The following is a 25,481-nucleotide window of genomic DNA, read 5'->3' as shown; positions in this document are numbered from 1 at the left end:
GTGTTGTATGCAATAAAGCGTTCTTCTTCTATAGTGAAAAATTGTCAACTGGAACCTGAATCATGGAATGGCAACTTCGAGAAACTAGAGCCACAGATATCTGACATGAGAAGAAACCGGCCGTAAGTGTAGAATTTCCTGTAAAACTGTAGAACGTGTGAATCCGTTCATACTTTTATCTTTATCTTACACAAACACTCTCCGCGATACCAGCTTGACTGATAATCGTAATGTCTTACGCCAAGACAAGGCGACAGTCATTTCCTCCTTCAACGCACATACAGTCTAATGATGTAAAGAGTGATGTAAAATCACTAATACGGTGTTGGACAGCCACGTGAGTCCAGTGTAGCCTGTATATTTTGTCATAGAGTTACCACTATCTTAAAGCCAGGAGGAGGAATACGACACCGTTCTTCCACAAGAAACGTTATCAATTCCTGCTTGTTCGATGGAGCTGTAAAACGCTGCCTGAGACTTCGTTCCAGAAGTTTCCATAGATTTTGTATCGGGTTTAGATCTGATGAATGAGATGGCCATAGTATGTGAAAAAGTTCATTCTAATGCTTCTCAAACTCTGAGGATTGGAGCACTGTCATTCTGAAAGACAGTTCCTTCATGAAATAAATTGTTGACTATTGGGTGCAGATGATCATTCTAGGCTGTTAAATAGCAATTGGCATCAACCTTGCCTCCTAACGGAAGAGTACGCTCAAATCTTACCACGAGAAAGCACCCCACACTATTACAGAACCGCCAGAACCTTTAAGAGTAGGAAACAAGCAATCAGAGTTGTAATCTTCCTTCGGTTGGCGCCACACGCACTCGTCCATTTGCCTCAAACAAACAAAGTGTAGGAGGATTCGTCGCTGGTTGTTGTATTAGGGTTTTAGGAGCATTAGCGGCTAAGGCCACATTTCTCCGTGTACACTGTAAATTTCGCTTGTTCTTTGATCGATTTTCTGTTTGCTGGACGGAAAACCAGAGTTTCCAGGAGAAAAACCACGCTACCCTCGCCTGAGACCGACTAAGTCAGCCACGTTGTGAAAAAGGCCCATAAAAATTCCTCACTTCATCGATGAGACTCGAACTCTAAGTCTTTTCCACTCGGTGTGGGGAGGACGGCAGTGGATTCGTCAGACCATATTATATTCTTCCACTGCCCAAGAGTGCATTTTTTGTGCTATTTGTACCATTGGACACGACGACGCGTGTTGTCAGGTGTGATGAGTGGCTTGTGAAGTGATATCCAGCTCTATGGAGTTGTCATCGTAATGTTTTTGACGAAAAACTGGCCCCTCGTTTCCTGCGTTGAAATCGTGCACAGCTGATCAGCAGTTGTACGCCAGTTTCGCTTTGCACGTAGCATTAATGCTCGAACGTCACAAATCTGTCCATGTTGCTTTTTGCAGATGATATATGCCTTTAGATTTCCATGCAGCCATGACTTTTGAAACATTTCCTCATGAAACATTAGCGACTCAGCTATTTTAGTGACCAAAGCTCCTGCCAAACGCGCTCCCAAAATCATGCCCTTTTAGAAATTGCTAGTCTTTTCTTGCCGTGGTACCAATAATTACATGCAGTTAGTCCGGCTTGCTTTTATAGAAATGATGTCATTTGCATGTATCATGCCTTCGTCAATGGCATGTAGACGCTGCTGTTTAGCATAAACCTAATGCTTTCCGCAAAACCTTGGTGTTTCAATTTTTTTCCTTTTTTTTTTTTTTTTTTTTTTTTTTTTTTTTGTCCATTATCTGTATATACATATACAGGCCTGACGTAGCCCAGTGGTCAGGAGCGAGAGTGCATAGCACGTGTTCCTTGAGTGGACCGGGGTTCAAGCCCGTGACTACTAAATACGATAAATATTTGTATTGACGATTTATTGTAAACTCTACTGACTTGGTTGTCGTGCCGGAGTATAAAAAAACAGAAATATATGTAGTTAGTTGATGATCACTTCCAATTTCTTTTACTAGTAGTATGGATGATTTCATTAAAAATAATAAAAAAAAAAGATATTAGAGTGTTGACTGTTGATTGTTTACTCGTTTAACTCTACTACCACCCCCCAAGTATAGTTGCAATAGCTAGAGTAACAACAAAATAATAATAATAAATAAATAATAAAAATTGTTTTTTTTATAAATAAATAGCACACATGTCCTGCGGCAGGCATTCACACTAATTGAGTGCCGGAAACGGGACATAGAAACTACAATAATTAACAACAATACAAAATGGATATTCTACAAAGCTTTTTAAAAAAAAAACTACTTACGGCAATGTTTCACTGATCTTTTCGATTGCCTCACGAAGTCCTTCTGTGTCCTTCCTTAATTCGTCTCCTAATTGTCTAGATTCCTGTTGAACAAATTCTTCGACCCTTTTTCCAACCTTATTATAAAATGATTGCCCAATAAGCATTCTTTTGTTCATGATTTCATTTGGAGCATCGAATTTGGTATTCTTCAGTGTATGAGGGATTTGGATGACGTGCATCTACAGAGAAAAAGAACACTGTTAAATCTTGTCTGGAAGCCTAAGGAAACACAAATATATTCTACATATTATTAACTATAGTTTATATAATATATCTTGATATAATAATGTTACTCCTGCTATTTGGCTACGGTTATGAAGGGTGCTCAATTTTAAGCAATCCAATGAGCTCCAGTTCGTAAAATTTAAAAACTTAAAAGAGCAGTTCTTGTCTACACTTGTTTAAGGATAGACTACAGAACTTAAAAACTCGGTATCAGAGATCTAAAAAGTCTTTTACAAAGCATATACTTATTTATACAAAGTAATATACATTTGTTAGTGTATCATGTCTAAGCACATTGCTGTTACAGAGTGAGGCCATGTATTTTAAAGTGAAGGAAATAAATAAATAAAATGAATAACTGACTCGACATTTGCAACTCCATATTTCCACAGTGTGCCGCAAGTACATTTCGCATTTATTAAATTAGGAACCTCCGGTTTTCCTATTATTATGTCTCACGAAGAAGCCTAAGGTAGGAATGGCCAACCATTGGCACGCGCCACTTTTGGCCTGTGGTATTTATTTATTACCACCTGATTGGTATGGTATCTGGGGGGTATGGTATCTGCAACTCCATATTTCCACAGTGTGCCGCAAGTACATTTCGCATTTATAAAATTAGGAACCTCCGGTTTTCCTATTATTATGTCTCACGAAGAAGCCTAAGGTAGGAATGGCCAACCATCGGCACGCGCCACTTTTGGTCTGTGGTATTTATTTATTACCACCTGATTGGTATGGTATCTGGGGGGTATGGTATCTGCAACTCCATATTTCCACAGTGTGCCGCAAGTACATTTCGCATTTATAAAATTAGGAACCTCCGGTTTTCCTATTATGTCTCACGAAGAAGCCTAAGGTAGGAATGGCCAACCATCGGCACGCGCCACTTTTGGTCTGTGGTATTTATTTATTACCACCTGATTGGTATGGTATCTGGGGGGTATGGTATCTGCAACTCCATATTTCCACAGTGTGCCGCAAGTACATTTCGCATTTATAAAATTAGGAACCTCCGGTTTTCCTATTATTATGTCTCACGAAGAAGCCTAAGGTAGGAATGGCCAACCATCGGCACGCGCCACTTTTGGTCTGTGGTATTTATTTATTACCACCTGATTGGTATGGTATCTGGGGGGTATGGTATCTGCAACTCCATATTTCCACAGTGTGCCGCAAGTACATTTCGCATTTATAAAATTAGGAACCTCCGGTTTTCCTATTATTATGTCTCACGAAGAAGCCTAAGGTAGGAATGGCCAACCATCGGCACGCGCCACTTTTGGTCTGTGGTATTTATTTATTACCACCTGATTGGTATGGTATCTGGGGGATTAATTCCCCTGATACCATACCAAAATAATAATGAGTAACCATGATTTAAATGGTTTCACCTATCTTTTTTTAAAAAATCAAGCCATTTATTAATTATAAATAAATTATGTTAATATGCCTTAATGTTTTATTCTCCTTTCACTTTATATGTGCCGATCGGGCTAGCCAGGTGGGTAAAGGGCCTGCGTGGCAACCCAAAGGTCGCGGGTTCGAATCCCTTTAATAATAAGTTAAATAATTTAACTTATTATTAAATTTATGTGGCAAATTTACCACATAAATTTAATAATAAGTTTAAATCATGTTTACTTATTATTAAATTTATGTGGTATCAGGGGAATTAATCTAAATAAATCAATTCTGATAAAAGGATGACAAATCTATATTTGTCATCCTTTTATCAAAATTGATTTATGAGTTCTGCTGGATTTAATCTTAAACATTTTTAAATTAATTTTGACGAGTAAATTTGAAATTAATTTGATAATTGCTTGCTTTGGTGGAAATTTAATTGTGCGATTCGTTACTACCATTGGTACATGCAGCAGCCTGGAAAGCAAGGTGTCTTGAACTTCGGCGCTGCTGTGGTTCATGGAACAAATAAACACATAGGCTGTGTTAGGGGGTAACTAAGAGCAAGGATATGTGCATGTATTCTTGCATATACACTAATTCTAGGAGCGTTGTAAATAGTAGGGTTCGCTCCTGTTTTTTCCAGATTTGTAAATAAATAAATTAGTTAAATTTAGGGAGAATCGTAATCTCTGATTAACAAGTTATTGTTAATGTAAAAATACCCGAATATCGATGGCTATAGTAGCCCAGTGGTCAAGCGCGTGGGCATACAGGCATGTGCGCGGTTGAATGACTACTAAATACGGTGATGTTTCTGTATTCGTGTATCTTGTGAACTCCTCTGATTTTATGCGGTCTCCCCGGACTATAAACAGAAAATGTATTATATTTTTGTAATTCATTCACTATTCGCAAGAAAAATTTATATATTAGTACTACGTACAATGTTAGTACCAATGTACCTTTGTTCATTACGAGTTATATTATTGTAATATAACTTGTAATATTACAAGTTATATTACTGCCTACTTGTACAAAATAGAACGGGTGTTTTTAATGAATTAATTAAACAATTAATGAATTGATAATAAATAAAGAATAAATTAAATAGTCAAATCTTTAAATTAAGGTTTACATCGCGATCATAATGTTATCTCGATACTTTGTGCAGTATTACTTTTTGTGCTTACCATGGCAATGCCGGCAGCTGCGGGGTTCCAGTGGAGGTGCAGATTGAAGAGGTATGGTTGCCACTCGGAGAGTGTTATGGATAAGTCGGTAACTTTATCTCCCGTGGAAAAGTTATCGATGGCAAATGCAAGCACTGGTCGACCAGTGGAATTAGTGCAGTAGTGATAGTGTTTCACGAGAACACCTGGAAGGAAAAAAACAAATAAAAATAAATATCTGCAAGTCAGGTTGAAACATCTCAGGAAAAAATTCATCTGCAGTTTATGCGTAAGTGTAACAGTAATTTTTTGCTAACAGAAAGAAGTCAGAATCATACCTCTCTCATTAAAGACGGACGCATCTCCACAAGTACCCTTCACGTTAGGCTTATCAACTGAAGCCTTCAATTTAGTGTCATGGCCGTTCACCTTCAGATCAGTTTCCGTTTGGTACTTTACTTTGCCGGACTCTTCGACTGTTTTTATTTTGTACAGAAGATCAATAGCTTTTCCCGGGCGACGATACTAAAAGTTAACAGAGTGCACATTAATGTTCATAGAAATTTATTAATTCATATTAGTAGTCACTAAATATTTCCAACGACTTGTAGCCGACGGCAAGTTTTTTACCTTAACTTTAAAACTTTTACGTATTAGGAGAACTTTGCTTCATTCATAATAAACCTTTACTACACTTCAAAGAATATTTAAGCATACGAGTATTTCTTTTAAAATAATACCTACCCAAAAGTTGAGGCCCTCTGGAAAACCTTCCAGCAGAGCATATCTCACCGTCTTCTTTCCGAATCTTGTCATCCATTCCCACAAGTATCCATATGTGATTCTGTTACCATCATTTCCAGAGTGAAGCTTCAGCGACATATCCAAACGTCTGTCTAAATTAAAAAAAAAAGAAAAGAAAAAGTTAAGTAAGTGCTAGTGTTGACGTATTCATAGACACACAAAAAGAAATGTCAGGCATATTCCCATACAATATGCTCGACATCTTTAACCTGTTCCGTGTCGACTGTGAACGGGTATGTTAAGATAAAATATACTGAATGACATTCAGCCTGATATTTAGATTCGGAGGGCAATGACTAGGGATGAGGCTCTAATGTCGTGTTAAAACTCTCTACAGATGTCCTTGCGAGAGCGTGGCTTGTAAGACATTACAGCATAAACTGTATTTATAGAATACAATTATATTACTAGAATAATCTTTCTGTTCATATTAATTAAATTATTATAATTATTGTTAATATTAAGTATTATAAACGGATTGCTTCTTTGCATACTTTGCCGTACCCGTCTTATGATGTATTTTATGTTACAAACGCTCTGGAATACCTGCCATCTCAGAGAGAAGTGTAGACTTCGATTTGATGTTAGCAATTAACAAAATTTCAGTTTAACAGTTCTCGATGTAAATTAAAAAGGGTGATTATAAAGGCCTTCTCCACTTTTAAAAATGTGGGCTACAGAGCTTGGCAACCAGCCACCTCAGAGGCGACCCGATTGAGATTTATAAGCATCTGAGAGGGATTAGTAAAATGAGTGAAGGTGGAATTCTCACTGTTCTAAACATTTCCAAACTAGGGATCATGAATTCAGATTACAGGGCTTGAGGTTTCGATTAGATTGTAGAGGTTTTCTTTTAGCCAGCGAGTCGTTGATTACTGGAACAAGTTGCCCTCGCAGGTAGTTGAGTACCTGTGTGAGAAGTGAAGCATATAATTTGGACTTTCTTATCTACTTGTTTTTTTTTTTTTTTTTTTTTTTTTTGGCAGTGCGGCAAAAGACTGTAGCTTCCTTGCACTATAATAACTCAGGTCAAAATACTTATTTTTCATTGCATTCATTATATGTGGGAGTGTTTTTTAAGCAATAAAATAGTTCCAAATTTGACCACTGATGGCGCGCAGTGATTAATTTAGAAAAATAATCCACAGATAAAATTTTCACCAATGTTTATTGAACATCAACATTTGACGTGCCCACCAATACTTTTAATAAGCATTCAAGATAGGGCATAGTGTTCTCTACACCGCCTTCAGAATTTCATTGGAATGTTCGCTACCACCTGATGAACTGCGTACTTCAAATATGCAAGATTTGTTATTGTTGTACTTCACAAAATCTTTGAATTCTTGTGATGCTGACTACCTCTTAAGATCACTTCTGAAATTAGGAGGTAGGTAGTCTTCTTTAAAATACCTTACAATATTTAATGCGGTTCTTCTTGACCAAGGAGGCTTTGAGACATTTTTCTGTCTTTGATACGCTCTGAGGACTGCAATAACAGTAACCATTCTTGTAATAAAGTTCCATTAAACGTGATTTATCTTTAGGCAACATTTTAAAACGAACTTGACCAAGGCGTCAGATTTCCAATCTACCCATGAGACTGATAAAGGGTAAAAAGAAGGAGTGGGCCAATTAGAAGTAATGCACAAAATGAATGGTTCTTTTAGGTAAAATGAATACATTTTACGGATTTTTTTGCTCGTTCCTTCTAATGATTATTTCCGCCTCCTCGCGAACTCAAACCTCCCTCCTAATTACTGCTGATGTATTTAAAGGTTATTATTTAGGACTTATTTAGTCCTAAAAATTATTATTTAGGTTATTATTTAGGCTGTAGAATAAGAATAAGATCATTAGAACGAAGAATAAGATCATTTTTCTCCGATTGCAGAAGGATTCCTTTTTATAACGAATTCAAAAGTTGATTATTTTTTATTGGAATGAAAAATCGACTAGCCGCCTGGTGGTTAAATATCGAACTAATTTCCTTATTGTAGTAGTAGTATAGAGGCATGTGATGCAAGAAAGCAAGCGCATGAGCTTATATAGCATCAGCCAAGAAAAAAAAAAAATTCACACAACCATTTCCTCTAATAGTTTGTCCAGTTCCTCCTTAAATTTATTTAAGCTATCAACTTCCACAACGACAGATGGAAGTTTATTCCAGCAATTAACCACCGCTGGCTAAAGTCAAATTTCTTCACATCTATTCTACAACTGTCTTTACTCAATTTGAATTTATGCCCCCCTCAGGTTCGTAATCTGAGCAAGCGGAAGAATCCCATCAGAATTCAGCGTGCTCAACCCATTCAAGGCCTTGTACACCTCACTCAGATCACCTCGCAGGTGCCTAGTCTCCAGCCGCTGCAATTTGCAGAACTTACTTTCTTGGTAAGAGAACCCCCTTCGTTCCCCTCACCAATCTTGTTGCTCTTTTCTGTACACGCTCAAGCAACTCTATATCCTTCCTAAAATGAGGGGCCTCCAGATGTGTACGCAGTACTTAAGGCGTGGCCTGACCATTACCTTATACAAAGGGATAACAGCTCCTTTTCCCTACTAGCAAAATTTCTGGCAACCTGTTTGCGTTGCTCAGAAAATTTCCTATTTGACTTCACAATTACTCCCAGATCATTTTCATTTCTACCACCCTAAGTGTAGTACCACACAGTTGGTACGTTTCTCTTCGGTTATTGCTACCCATATGCAGTACTTTGCATTTGTCAATGTTAAACTTCAGTTGCCACTTCTCAGCCCATGTGCCCAAATTTTCTAGATCCTGTTGCAGTAGCACACTGCCATTACAGTCATTAATAATCCTGCCAACCTTTGTATCATCGAAATCAATATCATTGACAAATACATAAAACAACAGTGGGCCCAGGGCCCAACACCGAACCCTGTGGGACTCCACTAATAACATTAGTCCACGAAGAGCAGCGTCCATTGATTACAAACTCTCTGTCTCCTCCCACTCAACCAACCTTTTATCCATTGTAGCAACTTACCCTTAATACCATACCGCTCCGATTTTTACAGTAATCTTCGATGCGCAACAGTGTCAAAAGCTTTCCTGAAATCCAAGTATATGATATCAAAATTATTTTTTGCATCCAGTTCCTTTCTAACCTCATCATAATATCCAATCAAATTTGTCAGACAAGACTTTCCCTGAAGAGACCCATGCTGTATCTGAATTATTGAAGTCTTGTCTAGATGATCCTGCAGTGCATCTTTAATAATTTTATAATAAAATTGTTTTTTAAAAAAACTTCCACTACAGTATACATCGATGAGCCAAAACATAATGACCTAATATAATTTTGGTCCTCCACGTGCAGCGAAAACAGCTCGTTCCGGTGAGGCATGGACGCTACAAGATTTCTAAATGTGTCTTGTGGTATCTGGTACCAACACGTAACCAGCAGATCCTTTAATTCCTGTAAAATCCTTGGTTGAGACGCCGCAGATCGGATTTGCTGTTCCAACCCAAACCACAGATGCTAGATGGGTTTGATGTCTGGGGAATTTGGAGGCCAGGGCAATACCTGGAAGCCTTCCGCATGTTCCGCGAACCAGTCTCGAAAAATCCGGGCGATGTGGCATGGTGCATTATCCTGCTGAAAGACGGCACCGCCAGAGGGGAAGACCGTTGCTATGAAAGGCTGTACCTGGTCAGCAATGATGTTTAGGTAAGTGCAAGTGTATTTAGGGTCAAGCGGCACCAGTGGTTTCCCCCATCTCCGCGTAGTTTACGTTGTGGTGTGTTACAGTATGTTGTAAATGCCAGAGATTTAAAAGTGTGTGGGTCTTGGATCGTTGAGCCGCTGGACCCCAGTTGGGGGCCCCAACGTTGCCCCACATATCCGTGGAGGCAGACCAGGAACCCAGTAGGTTATATATACTCTGGCAGGTCCTGTCACCTAGTTTCTTGAGATTTCGGTGGCTAGGGCCTTTAAAACAAAAAAACAACAACCTGGTATGGATGAGCGCTAGAAAAGACAAATGAGGTTTATGCGGTTTAATTTGGACGAAATGAAGTTTTTGCAGTTTGTGTGGGATATACGCTGGCGTATTAGGCAGAGGCGGGGGGGGAGACTGGGGGAAGAGTCGGGGGATTGAAAACTGGGGGAAAAGACAGAAGTATGGGGACAATAGAGAAGGCGGCCCCAGGATGTTCAGTGAGGCAGGCCCGTGCCCCACCAGGAGAAGGATAAGGGTTGGTGGAGAGGGAAGGAGACAGCACTGATTCCTCCCCCCCCGCCGAGGAAAAGTCTTAGTTATTTATTTATTGGTACTTTGTTGTCTTTTCTCTTGTACGGCGCCATATAATCCCTTATCCGCAGATTTTGGAACTTTTTTTTTCCCCCCACGGGATCCTTCTCCTCATGCCTTGAATAGTTTACTTGTTAATTTTGGTGGCATTCCGCTTATTACTTAGAGCTACAGAGAGCTCTGAATAGGGATACTTAAATTATAGCCACTCTGTACATGCCTCCTCTAGTATTACATAATGTCTGGTATTTGTAGCCTTGACTATGAACTGCATATAACACTGAAGAAGTGAAGGACACGTAACGTTTATGACACTGAAGAAGGGGGATCATACCTAGACATTTTTACCCTCGATATTTCAATGTACAGGTGGTATAGAATTGTGATTCAGTTCATTTCAATAAAAGTATACACTTTTATTAAAACTTAGTAATAAAAGTATGAATTTTAATTTTTTTAAAAACTTTATAATTGTAATATTTGTTTCGCCTGTCAAGGCCTTTTTATATCCAATTAAATTTAAAATACGATTCCTTACCTCCACGGAAAAGGTTGATTGCTAAGGATTTGTTCGTGTTAGCTGCATTGACTTCCCTAGCGATCAGAAGAGTGAGTTTTTCGTTGGGATCATTGGAATATTCAAATTCTCCTTTCAAGGTCAAAGGATTCGTTGATGGAACTTTAGCTTGATCACGGAGTAGTTTCAGTGTTAAATCCTTAAAAGAAAATAAAGGGGTGAGTGTTTAATAAATAACAATATCAGTTCACTTAATCTACCAGATCTAACTTTGTCTATGACAGTTTAATTTAAATGATAGGTAGAGGTAAGAAATGTTAGATTTATAATTCACCTAAACAAACAAGGTAATTTTATAATAAACATAATAATTTAATCTTTATAGGATAGCATTTTATAACTAATCGAACTAGTGACTTTTCTGCGATATCCCTAGCAAAAAGAGAGCTATACAACCTGTCTTATTAACAGCATGCCTTGCCAATGAACGAACGGCACAGCTTATTCAGAAAATAGGCTGTAACGGCAGTTACTTCGTTATTTCTATCAGAATAAATGATAAACTAACAAGATAAAGTTAAAAAGCGAAACTTCTAGATAATAGTGAAATCTCAAAAGCCTCTCAAATAGTTTCCTTCTACGCCAGTCGCTAAATCTTGTTGAAAACCTCTATGCAGATTTCAGGAAATTTGCACAAGATTTGGACAAGAAGTACAGGAAAAGTATATTTTCGCAAATCTGAGAAACGTACGCGCCATCTTTAAATAATTTTCCCAGACTAAGATTAATTTACAAAGGCTCCTGCCAAAATTTTCAACCTGCCGTCTCTGTTGGGAAACTACATAATGCTATTCTGTAGGTGTCAGACCTAAACTTTAAGAGCAAGAATTGCTTTGACGTCTAAGGGTATTCTGAAGTCTGTCTAAAAATAACAAAAGTTTAAAACTTATCTTAATATGTGACAAATGTAACTTCTCTTAATAAAGTATGCTTATAATATTACTGTCACAAGTCCAGATTAATTTAGTAAACTTATAATGTAGTGTACATGCATTTTTAACTGATCAAGCTTATTCCAGTAAATGATAAATAACTCATATCTGCACATTCTAAATTGTTCAGCTGTTGTGCTTCTCATATTTATTGAAAAAATTACGATAAAAAATATTACGAAGAATTTTTTAAAAAGCTTGATAGGCACTCTTCATTATTGAGATATAAAAGTACGAGTACTTTTAACAAATGAGTTGTCCAGATTTTTAGTAGGATTTCTATAGTAATAACCAGCATGTCGAGAGGATTCAGAAATTTTCTGAGATATTCATATTTAATAGGTTTTCATATGTGCCATTTGTTTCATTAGGTATATTAGGTAAATTTACCTTTTGGATTCCATCAAAGATACAAGAAACTTTTATGGGCTTTTTCATTCCTTGACTGGGCTAGTCAGGCTCAGGCGAGAATAGCAAGGGCTCGCCCCCCCGCGCAAGCACGGTTTTTCGTCCAGAAAAATAGGCAACCCGATCAGATGTTTGTTTGTTTGTTATTTGGTTTTTTAGGAGTATTAGCAACTAAGGCCATATTGCTCCGGCCTGATCAGAGAACACGCGCAATTTATGAATATAGTACACATGGGTAGATGAGGTTATTCTCGGGTGGCCCATATTGACAGCTGTTTTTTGTCTCTTTTTTTTTTTTTAATCATTTGGACCAAAAAGATGAAGCTTTAAATGCACTTCAATTACTTAGACCCCTGGAATGGAATTAGTCATAAGGTTAATCTTAGATTCATAATGAGTTAAAAATATTTACAAAAATTTCAATCATTCTTGCTTTGTGGCTGAGTTAGTCATTCATTCATTCGTGGCTGAGTTAATCGGTCTCAGGCGACAGTAGAATGGTTCTTTTCCCCGGGAACTTGGGGTTTTCGTCCAGCAACAGAAAATCGACCTCAGAACACACGCAATTTACAGACAGTATATACGGAGAAATATGGCTTTAGGTTCTAATGCTCCTAAAACCCTAATACTACAACAACAACATTATTTTGTTTGCTAGAAAATGCTGCTTTAGTTTTTACAAGTTAATTAAAATCTTTTAAAATAATATCGCGAGTTACATAAAATAACTACGATGAAATAAGAGGAGTTGTTATTCTGTTCAGTAATCAGGTTAATGTGGCCATATTTTCTTGCATTTTGAAATTGTAAAATTATGTATGACTTTCACAAAATGATTAGGCTAGGTGTGAGAGTTAGGCATTAGTACAACTAAGACTATAAGGCGTCAATATATTTGTGTCTGTAACTGCGTGTATCCTTCGGGTTAGTTTCTTTTGTCTAAGGTAACTAAGTATGAAGTTCGCCGTCGTGCCATCGAAACCACTGATCACACAGCTCGCTATGGGAGTTGAAGCAAGCATTACCAACCTCCCAGAAGAAACTGCTAATGAAATCCGTTTCAGAACAGCCGCCATCCTCCGTAGCACACGGCCCACCTGCTCAAACCTTAACCACCGTCAGCACGCCTCCCTTTCCTCTATAAGAAAGGACAACACCATCGTCGTACTTCCCGCTGACAAGGGACGTCGGACTGTCGTATTAGACCGGTCAACCTACCGAGAGAAAGCCCTGGCCCTCCTACTAGACCCCGGCGTATATGAACCTGTGACAGATCCGCCCATTAAGGTCTTAAAACATCTGGAGTCATGCGTCAATAAACTTGTTCATGCATGGTTTAAAGAAAAGAAAATCTCTGCTCCAACTCGGCGACTTCTTCATGCCACGGGCTGCCAACTGCCACAGTTTTATGGATTACCAAAAATCCACAAGCCAGGTGTTCCTCTCAGACCCATAGTGTCCTGCTGCAATGCACCTACATATGAACTGTCCAAGTGTATTGCACGTCTCCTCTCACCTCTTGTAGGAAATACCACGCACACCGTCAATAACAGCGACGAATTCATTCTCCTTATTAAAGAGCTCTCAATTCCTGACAACGCTACATCATTTGATGTAGTGTCGCTATTTACATCGATCCCTGTCCAACAGGTCGTACACTGCACCAAGAGGCCCCTTGAGAATGACTCAAACCTTCCAAACAGAACATCACTGTCTACTAACGACATCTGTACCGCTCTCAACCTGTGCTTGTCAAGCAGCATCTTTACCTTTGAGGATTCCGTATACCAGCAAGTAAATGGCACTGCTATGGGCGCCCCTGTTAGTTCCGTAGTAGCCAACATCGCCATGGAAGAATTGGAAGAACAGATATTCCTGAACCCACCAGTACCTATTACAACATGGTGCAGATACGTCGATGATACCTTCACCGTCATCCAACGTGGCTCTGAAACAGCATTGCTAGAATATCTCAATTCCCTGTCTGTGTTCATTCAGTTCACTCTAGAGTTAGAGGTTAACGGATCTCTCCCATTCCTGGATGTCCTAGTAAAACGCGTGGGCCCACATCTGGAAACCTCAGTATACCGTAAGCCTATGTGGCGCGGACAGTTCACAAACTACAGATCCGGCCATGCCCCCCCAGTCATCTCAACAGCACTGCCCGCACTCTATTCTCCAGAGCTTGGAGCCATTCCAGCACAGATGACGCTAGGCGCAGCGCGATTTCTCGAGTGAGGACAGACTTAATCAATTGTGGCTACCCAACGCACGTTCTAAACAAGTGCCTATTGTTCACAGTCCACCCGAGACCACCAACATAGGACAATATACATACCGCCTACGTTTCCTACTATCCAGGCGTCTCAGGCTGGATCTCGAAAATACTCAGAGAATACCGCATAAAATGCAAGCAGTTGCCTGGTAGAAGCTTTACGTTGTCTAGTTTCCAGTGTAAAGACCCCTATCACCCCTCTCTTACGCAGCAGTGTAATATACCGCATAACCTGCAAAGACTGTGACAGCTGCTACATAGGAGAGACTTCGAGACGTCTTCAAGACCGCCTTGCAGAACACGACAGAGCAATTCGCCTTGCTGAGACCGACCAGTCCTCAATCGCAGAGCACTTCTGGACTACCCACCACGACCTCAATCCCAAGCGAGACTATGAAATAATAGACCGCTCTCGGCACTTTCGTCACCGCCTCTGGTTAGAGTCACTCAATATATTGAACAATTCGAGAGCCATCAACCGCTGCAAAGGCATGAGACTACACCCCATCTTAGAGACAATCATTTTATGTCTCGGCAAGCGCTGGAGGAAAACTGCACATGTCCGTGCATCAACAATAAACGCCAGTTTAATGATTGAATAACGTGCCTTCACACGCCTCACTGCACGCATAACTGTATCCGTTAAGTTCAAATTCTGTTGAAAAAGAGATTTGTCTCGAAAGCTACAGTATCTATTTGTAATTAAAGATATTTTGTATTTATTTGTAATTAAATTGTTTTACTGGTTAACACTTAATCTTCTTTCACATAACTAAGTATCCTGACTAAAAAAAAAAGAAAAAAAAAAAAAAGTAATTTCCTGGAGAGAAAAAAAAAAAAAAAAAAAAAAACGTATTTTCTGGGAGAGAAAAAAACATGCAATTATCGTCAGAGACTGACTTTGTCTGTAAAGCAGCCACGTTATGTAAAAGGTCTATGACAATTCTTCGCGCGATTCCAGCTCAGACCTTTTCCACCTGATGTGAAGGAACTGGTTTATAACGTTGTGCTGTGCACGAGTGCGTTGATAAAAATGATCAAAGATAAAAACTATTACAGAAATTTACCTTACCTTTTCTAGTATTGGATGACTGATGATAATATCTGTTTCCGCTTTAAATTTCTCGTCTGTGTCTTGGATCTTCCTTACTCCATGTATTAATAATTTCCTGTTAGGATGTCTTTGTTCATCTGCCAGTACCTGGAGATTGAATTCTGTACGCGAATTTGGGGTAGAAAGAATGTTTCCTTTCACACTCATTATTCTTGAGGGAAGGTTGATGGTGAGGCCCGTGCTGGTTCCTTCTCCTCGAGATTCATAGAAAAAGTCGTACCCGAATTTCTCTTTTCTGTTATCGATGAGAAGTTTGCTCTTGATTTCGCCTTCGTCTTCTGTCCGTACGTAGAAGATGGTGACATCCAGACCAGCTTTGTCTTTCACAAAGAGCTTCAGTTGGCGAGTTGTCTTTGAAGAGGATCTATCCACTTCGTAGATACCCTCGGCAGTTACGCAACTCGACGGTTTGTCTGTAAAGCAGATAGTAATTTTGGGGCGAATCCCTTTGTCGGTGCTCACCAAGTTGATCGTCGCTTGCATAGGTCTCACAAATCCTCGCGCCTTAACAGTATATTCTCTCTCCCCTGGGGACTTAATCACATTGTCAATCAGAATAATGAGCAACTCGGATTCTCTGTGTCTAGATTCCAGGTTAATGTTGAATCCTCTTGAAGACCTCTCATACTGAAATTTTTCATAAAGAACATCTTCACAATCTTTTTGCAGTGCTGCTTCGTACTTGATGCTGTTTCGGTCTTTAGATGATTTTATATAGCCTCCGATAGATGGCGTGCGTGATGTGTCAATTGATGCCTGACCTTCAAACTTGCCGGGGCCAAGGTAAGTTACATCGAAGATAACGTCGAACTTTTTCTCTCTGTTCACTTCTAATAGGGACTTGAACGCAGTCTTTGTAGGGCTGAATTCGTAAGCAGTTTCGTACTTGAGCGCGCGCATGGGTTGGAAAGGTGTCCTCATAAGGTACCTCATGCTAACACCATGACCTCTGTTCTCTAAAGATGTCGTTATTTCAAACTTCTTTCCAGTACTTGGAGACACATCTAGATTAAAATTGAATGTATTGGCGTTGTACTCGCCATTTATAGATGCCTGCTCGGATTTCCAAGAAGGATGAGGAGAAGTAATTAAAATGCGTCCTCTGATGCTCCCTGTTCCGTAGTGATGAGTACGAGAGTAATCCAATTTAGCGGTATAGGTTTTTTTATGTTCTGTCTGTAGGCGTCCATCAAAGTTCAATATCCGGGCATTTGGAGTGAACTCGGACGAGTGAGTGTAAGAAAGTTCTTTTTTGTCAAGGTGATGGTAAGTAGACGACATAGTCAGCTTACCTGCGGTTTCGATACGATGTCCTACCCTCTTAAACTTTCCAGTGGCCTGGGCCCTAATCTTTTCTACATTATTGTGCTTGTAGCTTAGCAACGAATTCATCGCTCCATCATTAATATCATAATGAAAAGTTGCCAATACAGGATAATTGTGCTTCCCTTCCACTGACAGTTGAATATCGTGCGGGCCTTCAAAGAAGTTCCAAGAAATTTCACTCTTGTAATCCACTTTTACAGAGTTAGCAAAGTTAACTTTCGTATGAAGAATGCGCTTTGTTGAAAGGAACTGAAGGTCAATAGAAGTTGTTAGTTTACGGGACGGATCTCTGTCAGCATCCCATGACACATCAGCATTGATAGTGTGACGGGTAGTTTCGTGATTTCGATTTACTGTTCCAGTAATATGCCTTGGTTGACTAGTCTTGATGCGGAAATCAAACCTTGTCAAACGACTATGATCAGTTTGCTGTACGTTAACGTTTCCCTCTATAAAAGGAGTATTCAAATTAAGTTCCCCTCCTGAACGTTGAACTTTCAGGTCATAAGAATATATAATTTTCCCTTTATACGAAGTTCGTGAACTCACTTCTAGGTTCTCACTAGTCTGCAAGAACATGAATGACTTCTCAAGAACTGTGAGACCGTCTTGGTTTACTGTGCTTATCTCTAGTTGGTGGTGAATTTTAGCATCATTGATCTTTCTGGTGTAAACATAATTTACGGTACGATGCGATCCTTTCTGCCACTGAAAGAAACTTTGTCCATGAAACTCGCTAGGAGAACGTTGTTCAAACTGGTCCCTGTAAATGATTTGTCGTCCAGGATACTCTAATTTGGAGTCAACGCTCACTTTCATAGGGACAGTAGACTGAATTTGGTAATTTACTTCGGCATCGAGCAGCTGTTTATGGTTATGTTTAACGTCTGTCTTCAAAAGGTATCTAGGATTTTGTTTGAAATCCCATTCAGTGTCTAAGTTCATTGCAAAGTCGATATCTAGAGCTGGAGCAGTCAGAAGAATTTTGTTCTTTGAACTTGCTTGCTCGTTCTCCCAGTATTTACCTCCCAGTTTACTCACTTGGAAGAAATGGATGTAATGTTGTTGGTCGTGTAAATTTTCTCCGTAGCGTAAGGTCATATCATTCTCCAAATGTTCTCCTGGCTTTCTCTGTAAATCCCAACTCAGTTGAAAGTTATATTCTGGATACTGAGACATCTGGACCTCCGTAACTGAGGTAACCTTTATGAGGTGCTGTGTACTAAGATTCTGTACCTTAGAATTGAGTTTGAAGCTATGACGACTATAACCGGGCACCAAGTACTCTATAGAAGTGTCCTTTGAGAAGATTTTGCCGTGTTTTTCAGTGGTGCCACGAATTCTTGCTGTTAATATGGGCATTTTAATTCTGAGATCAGTTTGGACTTTATATTTGGAATCTCGAGTCCACTGAAGAACATCACCCTCTTTGTCTATGGTACCTAATAAAAAAATAAAAGTATAATGTTGTTTAATCTTGCCAAACGAAATTATAATATCACATATTGAATTAGCGTTATGTTGTTTAATGATAAGTTAATTTTTGGACAACACGTAATCTGGCTTTTGCGCTACAACAAATAGTAACAAAGTTCATCAGTTCTGAAGTGTTATGTTATTTCTACCAATCAGTCCTATGAGATGATATAGAGCAGTTTTCGAGAATTACGTCCTGCAGAACTGTATAAATAATATATATTTTATCCATGAGAGTGTTTTTTAGTAGTTTTTTGTTATTATTATTTATTTTAAATAGGTTAGGTTAAGTGTGCGTTAAGCGACAAAGAATCTCAAACTGAGTTGCGATCGCCTGAGGGGCAGTAATTTTTTTAAAGTTTTGCCTCAAGTTTAAATTTGATTGTTTTTATTTAATTCCAATGAAATGGTTTCATTTTATAAAGTTGTAAGATTCTATCATTGTTTTTTGATGTATAAATCGAAATTTATCTGGTACCTTATGAAAAAAGGAAGGTACCCAATGTTAAAGGTAAGTGGTTTATTTACTTCTTGTCCAGCTCTGGGGGTTGCATAGATTTATTTTATCATTTTAAGGGAACGTGGTATTGGAAAGTTTGAAAATCCCTGAACTAAGGGTTACGAACATTAATTATGTTGTGCCTCTAATTGCGTATATTCTTCGTTTGATTTGCTGTTTGTTGGACGAAGAACCCGAGTTTACGGGGGGGGGGTGAAACATATCCTCCTCTTCTGAGTTTGATTTACTCAACCATTTTGTCGAGAAAAAAAAAGAAAAGAAAAAAACATCGTGCCACTGACGAATTCGAACTCCGTTCTTTCTCCGCGGTGAGCACGATAATTATAAGCACCGTATTACTTGCCGGAGCGTTATTTACTGGAAAATCTTATTTGTATCAAGATTGATTAGAGCAAGCACGAACAAGTAATAATAATAAACGATGCACAGGTCGAGACTACATACCAAGTGGTTGGAATGATTCCCGGATATTCAGGTTACCGAACAGCGAATAGCAGACCAGAGAAGGACCATCGTCACGAAGAACCTGATAGCTCCTGCAATCTTGAAAATATCGAGCAGGACGTGAGCGACCAATTACACAGAACAAAGAAAATGGACAACATGGAATCAGAGGAGGAAGAGCAAGAAGAAATACAACCCAGTGGAAAGAGACGAGGTCACGATATCCAGAATAGATGACGAATGGAAGAAGACCCTAACAGAATTCAATGGAATGGATCCCACAAAGACCACCTGATACAGAAGTAGAGACCCAGTAGAATCCTGTGGAGAGTCACAGACCACCTCAGTTGCCAAATAATACCACATTGCCTCGACGAAAACGGTGCAACGCTGGAGGCCATTCACACAGCTGTGTACTGTGTTGCAGCCACTAGAATTAATGTAAGCGAAACGAGAGACCAGTAGCAGATGAACCGAAAAAACAAGAAATCACCAGCTTGGGAAAGAAGATTCAGCAGAAGATAATAGAAGAATTAAGAGTCAAAGTAGACCAACTGACCCAGTATCAACGGGGTAATAGTAGTAAGAAATTGATTGGAAAAGTTTGGTTTGGTTTGGATTTTATTGACGCATTAGCAACTAAGGCTATAATGCGCCAAAACCAGTTCATATATAAAAAAGTTAAGCATTCATTGACCTAATTAGTTAGGCCACCTTGTCAAGATATATAATAACATAGATATAAAAAGTATAAAAGTAAAACATCAACAAAGAAATAACAATAAAAGGTAAATTTTAAATACAAGTAAAAATGTTTACCGATTTTAAGTAGCTAAAGACAGCAGACATATGGTCATTGTCGGATAAAATCTGATTGAGTGTGTAAGGCTCAGCCAGATGACTAAAAGCGGTAAAATAGTGACGCTGAAGATCTACAAAGTCAATCCAACAGTGACAAACTTCCTAGAAGTAGCCATGGCGAAATGGAGTACCACAATCAAGGTCGAGAATATCACAACCGGGAGAGGAATCTTTCAGGGAGATACGCTGAGCCCACTGATTCTGTCTATTACTCAACCCACTGTCTACCATGCTCAACACGTTGAGAAGCGGACCCCAGGGTTTCTCCCGTTATCCACCATGCTGAACAACAGCAAGTATGGATATTAACCTCAAGGAAGCAAAAACTTGTACATCCTCTCCCACCTGATGTACATGAATGACGTCAAACTCTACGCGGTAATCGAATTGAGAAGCAACTCCAGTAACTCCAGTAATTTCCAGGTAAATTAATGGAGGCACTGGTTAAAGAAGCACTGCAGAATCATTTAGACAAGAATTCAGTTATAGCTCAGACGCAGCGTGGTTTTGTTAAGGGCAGGTCTTGCCTGACCAATTTGATTGGATACTATGATGTAGTCACAAAAGAACTGGATGCAGGGAATAACTTTGATATTATATATTTGGATCTTAGAAAGGCTTTTGATACTGTTGCACATGGAAGACTGCTGCACAAATTGGAGCAGTGTGGCATTGGAGGCAAATTGCTGCTATGGATAAAGGGATGGTTGAGTGGCAGAAGACAGAGAGTGGTAATCAATGGACACTGCTCAACGTGGACTAATATTATTAGTGGAGTTCCTCAGGGTTCAGTGTTGGGTCCGTTGTTGTTTTCGGTGTTTATGAATGATATTGATGATGGGATATCAAGTTTAATGTCCAAGTTTGCAGATGATACAAAGGTTGGCAGGGTTGTTAAGGACACTACTGACGCTATGCTGCTGCAACAGGATCTGGAAAGGTTGAACAAATGGGCTGAGAGGTGGCAAATGAAGTTTAACATTGACAAATGTAAAGTACTACATATGGGAAACAGTAACCCCAGAGCAACATATCAACTCTGCGGTACTACACTGACAGTGGTGAGGAATGAAAAGGACCTGGGGGTAATTGTGCAGGCAGATATGAAGTTCTCTGAGCAGTGCAGACGAGTTGCAAGAGTAGCTCATGGTGTCTTGTCAATGATATACAGGAATTTTTCTAGCAGGGATAAGGAGGTGATTATTCCCTTGTATAAGGCAATGGTTAGGCCACACCTAGAGTACTGTATACAGGTCTGGAGGCCTCATTTCAAGAAGGATGTAGAGCTGCTGGAACGGGTACAGAGAAGGGCAACAAGATTAGTGAATGGAACAAAGGGTTGCTCTTACGAAGAAAGGCTTAAGTTTTGCAAATTACAGAGTCTGGAGACTAGGCACCGGCGAGGTAATCTGATAGAGGTGTATAAGGCTTTGAATGGTTTGAGCATGCTTAATGCCAATGGGATTCTTCATCTAGCTCAGAATAATCAGCTCAGAGGGCATAAATTCGAATTGAGGAAGGACGGATGTCGGATAGATGTGCGGAAATTTGCCTTTGGCCAGCGGGTGGTTGGTTGGTGGAACCGACTTCCATCACTTGTTGTTGAAGTTGATAGTCTAAACAAATTTAAGGCTCAACTGGACAGGTATTTCGAGCGAACGGAGGGGTGAAATGGGAGTGGTGTGTTTTTTTTTTTTTTTTTTTTTTTGGCTGATGCTGAATAAGCTTGCTTTCTTGCATCATATGCCTCTACTAATGCTAATGCTAATGCTAACTACAGCAACTACTTCGGATCGCCGAAGAATTCAGCAGTGATATCAGGATGGAATTTGGTCTAGACAAGTGCAAAAACCTACAGATTGTATCAGGAGAAATTAGTTGGCCAAACCTACCAACTAAATACTCGTAAAGAGATGGAATCCATGAGAGGAGGGGAGACCTACAAATACCTAGGGATGGTGCAGGCTCAGAAGGATACAGGTTTAAGGACAGTCTGACCGAAAAATGCTATCAGAGACTAAAACTCTGATCAAATAAAAGCTGAACGGAGGGAACAGTTAAAGTCATAAACACCTATGCAGTCCTAGTGCTAACATACTCCTTTGGGATCATAAAAAATCACCTTTCCCATTTCACCTATCAATCCATCCCCTCCAAGAGTTTTTCCTAATTCTTCTTTAAATTTATTCAGGCTATCCACTTCCATAATATCGGACGGAAGTTTGCTCCAGTATTCAACCATCCGTTGGCTAAAGGCAGACTTCCGCACATCTATTCTGCAACCCTTCTTCTTCAATTTGAATTTGTGCTCCGTCATGTGTGTAGCCTGAGCAAGAGGAAGAATTCCATCAGCATTGAGCTTGATCAATTCATTAAAAGTCTTAAACACCTCAATCAAATCACCTCGCAGGTGACTAGTCTACAGACTCTGCGATTGCAGAACTAAAGCCTCTCTTGGTAAGGGTTAGTCACTTACACACTGGCAAGACTTCTGGGGATTTATTGGATGACTTTTTTCCATAGCACCATGTTAGGGAGGCAATAAGATGAAGCAGTACACTTGATCTGATTATCAGCAGCATTTCTTCATACGTTAAGAATATGCAGGTAAAAGAACCACAGGTTCGTAGTGTGCTGATGTGAGAATTACTTAAAGACTTGGCTACTGTCAAGAGTAAAGGGAACGGCTTTTGCTTTCGTATGGGTGACTACAGTGGTCTCAGACAGTTTTTAAATCCTATACTAATACTGAAATGCTGCGTAAAGATTAGATTTTTTTCCCAGCGCCCAAAATTAGATTCGTGTGGAAGTTTACCTTCTCACTTTAATGCTATTAATACATACCTTAATATAATTTGATCCTCTTTATTTGAGAAAGTCAGTTCTGATTTTTTTTCCTGATTAATGCGTTTACCACCATAAACCTTCTATTTGGGAAAACAGCTCTATCACATCGCCTTTTAAGGAAGTCGCTTCGCTTTGACGATCAGACTGTATTACTAGCTTAAAATCATTGTCATAGAATATATAAAGCTCTAAGTTTATAAGAATCGTTCCAAGGCGGTAGCAAAAACAATGCTGCTGAAAGTCCTCCCCTTGGTGTACTTGCCCTTGATATGAACTCTTATAGGCTTTTTTCACTCCGTGGGTGAGTTTGTCGATCTCAGGCGTGAATAGCAATCCCCCGCCCCCGAAAACTCGGATTTTTCGACCAGAAAAACAAGCAAATCGACCAGAGAACACACGGAATTTATGGACATATTACACGTGGGCAGATGAGTTCATTCTCGGGTGGCTCTAATTGACAGTTTTTTCCCCTCTCTTGATTTGACGGCAATCATTTAAAATTACGGTCAGCTGTATGAGCTTTCTAAAGTTCTCATAGCACTTCCATAGGTTGTCAAGACTGTCGTGTGCTTACTGGATATAGAAAGAACTTGTCTGTCTCTTTCCTGCTATTTAACTGCTCTTTGAATCCTAAAGCTTGTTGCCAGGAAGCTAAATATACTTGATCTAGTTGGTATAATCGTGTCCAGTACATGGCTGATATTGGTTGTAGAATCTTTTCGAAGACTATTAGCAACCCAGAAATTAAAATAGTCCTGTAATTTTTTAAGCGGCTGCTGATTTTTTGTATGAGTCTGAAGTAATAATATTTATTCCAGAAATGAGGCATATCTTCAACTCTAATCTCAAGTTAAAAATATAAGAGTAGTGGTTACACCACCTGGCACTGCTTATTTTTATTATAAAAATAGGGAACCGATCAAGCCGCGTGGTTGATTTATTAGGCAACTTGCTAATCACTCTTATTAACATTTCTCGAGTAATCTCAATATTTTCCGATAAAAATTAGTTATACCAGCGTTATAACTAATTTAGATTCAAAAATACTGAAATATAAAAGTGATAGTCAACAATCCATTACAGTATTTACAGTCGCAAAACTCATTAACCAAACTATTAACATATTTAGTTTAAATACGTACCTGATATTTCAAATGGCCCCTTTTCTGGTGTATTGGCTTGGAGATCAACTTTTATTTGCTCCTTTGGACCTAATTGATGCGTCACTGAACCTTGTAGTCGGAAAGGTTCTCGACCTGGCCACGTTACTTCCACCGTTGGAGTGTATTTTTTATGGGACGCATCGCTTTGTATTTCCATATCTGCACTAAAACTGTATTGCCGGGTTCTGTCGACCGTCAGTGCAACCTTTGCTCTTATGAGATCTGGACGCGAAATAAAATCACCTGGAAAAATGAAAAAAGAAATCGTTATTGCAGCGTTATGCGAAATACTATATTTATCAAATATCAGGTAATAACTTGCTCCAGCAGTTTAAAGCTGCCTGAGCGCAAGCAAATACTTCAAGATTAGCTTATGTTAGTGAATTGAGAGAGGGTATCACTAGCTTAAATTCATCCTTCCATTAAAAATTTCCAATAAACACAGGCCTTGTTTACATATGAGTAAGAAACTTTTTTTTTTTTTATGATTTGGTAGTTGTTGGCGCATCGGCTTCTGTGGCCATATTGCACCTCTCAAGGTTTTTGCAGTACTTTGATCCAAGCCCGAGGCAGGAATCGAACCCGCGACCTTTGGGTTGCCGGGCAGGTACTTTACCCACTCGACTAGCCCGGTCGGCGAGTAAGAAACACTGTATGAATGGTGTTTTTATGAATTCCTTAAAATGATAATAATTCTTATAAAAATAGAAGACGAGGGAAAAAAATTCTAGAATAGAATTCTAGAATATACTTACCACTAGCTTCAATCATCTTCAATGGACATTGATAATTAATCCTGAGGGCTTGTTCATCTTGCCTGTGTGTGGCAATACGCACTTCTATTAAATGTTTCCTATTAATTCTGGATCCCGGTGTGTCAAATAATAATTTATAAACCCTTTCTGGATGTGCCTAAAGGAATTGCATACATTATTGTTAGGAAGAATTAATACTTTATTAATACAGATATTTAAATATAATTAATGAGTAACTATTTTAGGCTAATAATTACTACCGACTTCTCATTCACGTTCTATAGTTTAAGAGAAATTTTGTTATTAGCAATTATTTTTACTATTGATAACGAATAATAAACCTTTAATTATGTAGTACATTGTTAACGTACTTACATACATTATACCTAGTGTATTTTAGTGTATAAACATACACTATAACTAACCATTAACTATCATTTTAATAGTTCATTAAATCAAATTACTAACGATTTATTTAATTTAACTGAAAATGAATTAACTTATTCATTAAATAATTTTATGAATCACATATATAATTACTTAATAATATGAAAATTTTCTCGCACTTTGT

General features: G+C 38.9%; 1 protein-coding gene across 1 annotated transcript in view; it reads right to left on the bottom strand.

Annotated features, from left to right (window-relative positions):
- The window catches only part of LOC150086110 (apolipophorins-like), a 103,630-nt gene that overhangs the window by 29,133 nt on the left and 49,016 nt on the right, over positions 1–25,481 (bottom strand). The window contains exons 18-25 of the mRNA XM_090374376.1: positions 24,911–25,067; positions 24,135–24,398; positions 15,477–18,286; positions 10,751–10,928; positions 5,875–6,026; positions 5,469–5,655; positions 5,152–5,336; positions 2,285–2,505 (exon numbers count right to left, since the gene is read on the bottom strand). Of these exons, the coding sequence (XP_090230502.1) occupies positions 2,285–2,505; positions 5,152–5,336; positions 5,469–5,655; positions 5,875–6,026; positions 10,751–10,928; positions 15,477–18,286; positions 24,135–24,398; positions 24,911–25,067 (4,154 nt within the window). The remainder of the gene's footprint in view (positions 1–2,284; positions 2,506–5,151; positions 5,337–5,468; positions 5,656–5,874; positions 6,027–10,750; positions 10,929–15,476; positions 18,287–24,134; positions 24,399–24,910; positions 25,068–25,481) is intronic.

This window comes from Mastigoproctus giganteus, chromosome 5 (assembly GCF_048544385.1).
Source record: "Mastigoproctus giganteus isolate SK-2022 chromosome 5, ASM4854438v1, whole genome shotgun sequence".
NCBI lineage: Eukaryota > Metazoa > Arthropoda > Arachnida > Uropygi > Thelyphonidae > Mastigoproctus > Mastigoproctus giganteus.
Note: the sequence above shows the minus strand (reverse complement) of the source record. Positions and strands in the feature narration are given on the sequence as shown.